The sequence below is a fragment of the Rhinoderma darwinii genome, chromosome 11, assembly GCF_050947455.1.
Source record: "Rhinoderma darwinii isolate aRhiDar2 chromosome 11, aRhiDar2.hap1, whole genome shotgun sequence".
NCBI classification, from domain to species: domain Eukaryota; kingdom Metazoa; phylum Chordata; class Amphibia; order Anura; family Rhinodermatidae; genus Rhinoderma; species Rhinoderma darwinii.
Window position 1 is genome coordinate 93340203 of NC_134697.1, and position 6141 is coordinate 93346343.

Sequence of the window (6141 nt, forward strand, 5' to 3'; positions counted from 1 at the left end):
AACTCACATACAGTATTCTTCCGTCTTCTATTTTCTCCCCTGCGCTGCAAAAAAAAAAAAATGGTCAATAATTCTCCATCATGTATCTCTGCTACCTGTCAACTCAAAAGTCATCTGTCAAAAAAATTCCCCCGTCATGTGTAATTCCCAAGTGACTCTTTCTGGTTTTTCGCCATGGGGAAACATTTTTCCCTCTTGTGGATGACTTTTCAGTTGACAGGTAGCAGAGTTACATGGTGGGGAATTATTTTTCTATATAGGGAATTATTTACTATAATTGACCCCAGAAGCTGGTGTAAATGATAGCGGAATAAGGCTCCTGGCTGGCGTAGAGTTCACTCTGTGGGGCGTAACAAGGTAGAGGCCCATACCGGACCCCGGACCTTCCCCCTCTCCAATCAGGCTAAACATTCATTAAGAGACGTTCACCTCCTAATAAGTGTGTCACATCCTGTAAACTCTTTATTAAGGCTGGCGTATAAAACGCCAGTCTCAGTGGCGGATTATCGTATGGGCGATTCGGGCGGCCGTCCGGGGCCCGAGGCTTCCAGGGGGCCCATGGCAGCCCGAACTGCACATCATCTTATAAATATATTCAGCGCGCTAGCGCTGCTAACTGCCGAAGATGAGGATGAGGAACAGGGAATTGGCCGGTAGGACACGCCTCCCTGACAAGTGCGGGCCGCCGCCATTGAGTAACAGAACAGCGACGGACGGCTGTTCTGTTGCTCCAAAGCAGCAAGAGAAGAGCCGGGCGGGCGGTCACCGGCGCTGAGGTTAGTTGGCTTAACCTCCTGCCCAACTGGTTCCCGACCGCTGGCTGTATTTTTACGGCCAGCGGTCAGGAACGGGTCGTTAAAACCCGAGCCATAGACTTTCTATGGCTCGGGTTTTAACTTGCTGCCCGCGCGATCGGGCAGCTGAATGTCGGGTCTCCGGCTGTCAGTGACTGCCGGGGACCCTGAGGAGAGGATAGAAGCAGCTTTCGCTGCTTCTGTCTTCTCTGATGACTTGTACACAGCGCTGAATGCGCGCTGTGTACAGGAATAGAGACAGCAGCAGCGGCGCTGTCTCTATTCCTCCCGGTGATCATGTGACTGGTCACATGATCGCCGGGTGCCGTTAGTGGCAGACTGCTGCTGGGTCTTACTAGACCCAGCAGAGCCCTATTAGTGACAATTGTCACTATGAGAGGGCTGATTTCCCCTGTAACTGGGGCTGCTGTGCAGCTCCAGTTACAGTGGAAAAACATGGTGTAAAAGAAAAAATATATATAAAGTTCCCCAAAGGTCTTCTTTGACCTTTGAGGATCAGACCACAGTAATAAAAAAATAATAAAGTAAAGTGCAAAAAAAAATTAAATAATAAATACACATAAAATACCCACCCCAAAAAAAACGTTCCCCCCCGCCAATCATTGTTGTAACGCCAGCGCTGACCCAATTACCCTAATATAGACATGTAATATATAAAAATTTCCGGTAAACAATGACGATTCCAAATAAAAGGTCTATTTTAGGGTAAAACTATATTACCAAAAAAAAAATAGCTGAAATGTAAAAAAGCTTATTTTTTTACTATTATTTTCAAACTTTATGAATAAAAATTCTAAAATTGCAAAAAAGGTGTGTAAAAAACGATAAAAAACTAAACCTGCATTGTCTACGGAAAAAAACGTCGCAAAAATCACGTCGGTTTTATTTTTTTTTAATAAAAATGTGTTTGGTGCAACTTTGTAATTACGTTTTATTAAAAAATATTTTCACTTTTTGAGATACAGCTGCTTTGTATCCTGTATCCGTCAGGTCAGCAGGACTGACGGGATCAGTGAAACGGGCCCTGCGCTAAATTATAATCTTAGATGTGATAGATTTGAGGTGGATCCTGCGTATCACTGATCCTGCAAGAAACAAAGCACCTGTATCTCAAAAAGTAAAAATATTTTTTAATAAAATCAATCAATCACACTGATACACACACATACTAATAAATATATATATATATATATATATATAATTATAATATAAAGTTTTTAAATGTGTACATAACCCTGTGGCACTATATACAAGGGGGAGCGCTGTGTGGCACTATATACAAGGGGGAGCGCTGTGTGCCACTATATACATGGGGGAGCGCTGTGTGGCACTATATACAAGGGGGAGCGCTGTGTGGCACTATATACAAGGGGGAGTGCTGTGTGCCACTATATACAAGGGGGAGCGCTGTGTGGCACTATATACAAGGGGGAGCGCTGTGTGGCACTATACAAGGGGGAGCGCTGTGTGGCACTATATACAAGGGGGAGCGCTGTGTGGCACTATATACAAGGGGGGCTGTGTAGTGCTATCCACAGTGGTATGTGTGTGGCGCTCTTTATAGGGGGGGCTTTTTGGTGCTATTTACAAGAGGGGGAGGGCTGTGTGGCGCTCTCTACAGGGGGGCTGTATGGCACTATCTATAGGGGGCTGTGTGTAACGCTCTCTACGGGGGGGGGATGTGTGATATATATAGGGGGCTGTGTATGGCGATATCTATGGGGGTGTGTAATATCTACAGGGGCTATGTGTGGCACTATGTACAGGGGGCTGTGTGTATGTGGTGTTTTACAGTGTGTGGTATTATTATATTCAGGCGCGCAGTGTTTGGTGCTATTATATTTAGGGGCACAGTATGTGACACCATGATAACTTTATTTTCGTTTATAGGTGTGGAAATGTTGGAAAAGTGAGGAGACGTCTGAGTGGCAATTTCTGCAGAAATGAGTCATGGCCGGGAGAAGTCGTCATGAGCGCTGGACCGGATGGAGAAGAAAAGAGGAAAAAAACTACTAGAATCTGAGGCGTCGTCACCTGTGAGTCACTAGATTTATAGAGAAACTGTCACCTCTCCTGACATGTTTATTATAGGAATCCTTGTATTTCACAAAAAGTATTTCTGCAGTCCAGGACTGATAGACAATTCCCCTTGTCAGGAGGTTGTGTCCCTGCACAGTGTGACAAGGGAAATCGTAACACTGTTAATGCTTGCCCAAAAAGGTAGTGTTAAAAATAGATACGGCGCGGCAGGGCGGCGGTGAGGAAGGGGGGCCCAAGTTTGGGTAACAGCCCATGGTCTACTTAATCCGTCACAGGCCAGTTTTAATAAATCTCGCCACGGAATATCCTTTGGAAAAAAAATGGACATTAAAATTGATCAAAGTTGGAAGCTTCAAATTCAATTGGGGAGGTTTATGAAAAGTAGTGCAGAGGAAAAGTGGAGTCGTTTCCTTCAGTAACCAATCAGATTCCATCTCTCCTATTCCAGAGGATCTTTGGAAACCTAAAATCTGATTGGTGGCTCTGGGCGACTACTGTACTTTTCTTTTGTACTACTTTTCATAAATCTTACCGAATGTGTGCAGACCTCTATTGACCAATGCAAAGAAGTTTTTCCAAAGGACTAAAAACTACTATGGGCAGCCATTTTTGCACTCCTTTGGGCATTGTCACACAGCTTCTTCACAAACTGGAGAAAAACAAAGCTCCTATCTAGGTGAAGGAAGTATTCACTTTGCAACTTACCGAGTTTGGTGTTTCTGAATGACTAAATTATGATGGTGGATCAGGACCCTATCGGTGACCATAAAGATAGAAAAGATATTTTTTAAAAATGGTCTGTAATACTAACACGCTGATGCTTTAAAGAGGACCTGTCACTAGGTCATATAATGTGAACTGGTCTACTGACCTGAATAGCGCTGTCTCCCTGATTCCAGCGCTGTTTTTCTTTTTTTACTGATATAGAGATATGACCCACTGTTGTGTTGGCTCCCTATATGCTAATTTGCTGTAGTTAGTCAAGGGGGTGGGGCTAGCTTCCCTGCCTCTGATACTGACCAACCAGCGCGAGGCAGCTTGAGGGTAGTTCACGCCTTGTTGGCTAACTACAGCATATAGGGAGCCAACACAACAGTGGCCATATCTCTGGAATGTGGGGGTCCAGGAAAAAAAGAAAAACAGCGCTGGAATCAGAGACAGCGCTAATCAGGTCAGTAGACTGGCTCAACTTATATGACCAAGTGACGGGTCCTCTTTAAATTTGGAGAAGAAAAACTGGAGAAGAAAAACACTATTAGTTGCAAGATAAAAATGGATTCACATCCACATGTGTGTAATAAATTAAGATGAGTTTTATTTAGTTTTTTTTATGCATTATAGGTTCCGAAAATAGAATTGATGCCTTAGGAGTCATTTTCTGATTGACATTTCTGTAATATTCCTCATCAGTTGGAGCATGAAAACGGCTCCTCGATTGAGTGCATGATTTGATGTATCGCCATGTCTGCCTTACGGGCAAAACGTTTCCCACATTTTGCACATGAAAATGGCTTCTCCCTGTGTGGGTCCGCTTATGAGTGACAAGGTGTCCTTTACTTGTAAAACATCGCCCACATTCAGAACAGGAGAAAGGTTTCTCCCCTGTGGTTGTCCTCAAGTGATAGATGAGGGCGCCCTTGTTGGTTAAATATTTTCCACACTCCGAACAAGAAAAGGGTTTTGTCTTCGTGTGAATTATTTGATGTTTAACAAGATACGATTTGTACTGAAAACACGTCCCACAATCGGAGCACTGAAATGGGTTCTCTCCTGAGTGAAATTTCAGATGTGTTGCAAGTATAGCTCGATTTGTAAAACATCTTCCACACTCGGGACATGGGAAGAGAATTTCACCAGTGTGGGTACGTTGATGACTTACCAGCTTTGACTTTTGACTGAAACACTTCCCACACACTGAACATACAAAGGGCTTTTCTCCAGTGTGAACTCGGTAATGTCTAACCAGGTCAGATTTACGCATAAACAATTTTCCGCTTCCTGAACAAGAGAAGGGTTTCTCCCCTGTGTGGATTCTTTTATGGACGTTAAGAGACCCGTTTTGGGTAAAACATTTCCCGCATTCAGAGCACTGATACTTGTCACCACTTCCATGGGCTATTCTACCATTATGGGAGTCTGTTATATTGTGAGAAATGGGGTAATGTCCTGGAGAATTGTGTGCGGGCTTCTCATTGTCTATGTTACAATCAGAAGACAACATGAGACATTTCTCCAGTGTATTCTTGATCATGGATCCATCTGCACGAGAAAAATAAAATCTTTAAATATTAAAGTTTACTACAGAAACATCTTACAATAACAAGCAAATATTTATAAATCACTATTATTGAAAGGATCAAGGCTGAGGCCTCGTTCACATCTGCGTTGGGGTCCCATTCTGACGTTCCGTCTGAGGTTTCCGTCAGAACGGGACCGGGAACAGACACAAACTGACGTAAACCAGAGGTTTCCGTTTCCATCGCCATTGATTTCAATGGTGACGGATCCGGTGCCCATGGTTTCCGATTTTCTCTGTTGTGCATCGGACCCGTAGTTTTGCCGGAAGCAATTGCCTAGGCTATTGCGTAATTTGATGCAGAAAATCTGAATCAAAACGGTAGGTAAAGACAGGCGGGTCAAATCCGCACCGTTCTTTTATGCGTTTTTAGGTCGGTTTTTGCTGCATTTTTTTTCCAATTTTGTCAGATACAATTGTGAGGCAGAAACGCAAGATAAATTGACATGCTGTAGATTATAAAATACGCACCGCAGGGCAATTTATGAGCAGGAAAAATTCTGCTTTGTGTAGATGAGATTAGTTGAAACCTGATTTGCCTTCGCCGGTACTGTATTACGCTGCGGATTTGCTGCAGGAAAACCTGCACGGCAACTCCGCACGTAATACGCAGCGTGTGCATGTCACTGAAGGCTCCTCCTTCCCACCTCTCATTTGGCAAATGCATTTTCCTCACTAGTTTACATTGGCAGAGAAGATGGCAGAATACAAGACTGACGAAGGGGTTAAACATGGGCAATATGTTCCTCTTTTCTGTATTTAGTGGTTAGTAGTCACCTAGACTGGTATCTGTGAGAATGTTCTCCTCTGTATTCTGCCAATCATGCCAGATAAATGTCTCTCCTTCTTCCTCTAGCCCTTCCACCTCTTCAACTTTAATAATAACCAGTTCTTCAGCCTAAAAAAAGAAAGAAATCAAGAAAGACAAAAAATCTAAACGTACAAATCAAACATAATAACGTTCAATATGTGTAGAGGTTCCACAGGTCA

General features: G+C 43.4%; 1 protein-coding gene across 1 annotated transcript; it reads right to left on the reverse strand.

Annotated features, from left to right (window-relative positions):
* Nucleotides 1-4040: 4040 nt before the first annotated feature.
* Nucleotides 4041-5115, reverse strand: LOC142663063 (uncharacterized). The gene is made up of 2 exons (XM_075841361.1): nt 4330-5115; nt 4041-4091 (listed from the first exon to the last, which is right to left on the reverse strand). Exons 1-2 carry the CDS (start codon nt 5104-5106, stop codon nt 4041-4043), a joined length of 828 nt encoding a protein of 275 aa, XP_075697476.1. The 5' UTR covers nt 5107-5115.
* Between the last annotated feature and the right edge of the window lie 1026 nt (nt 5116-6141).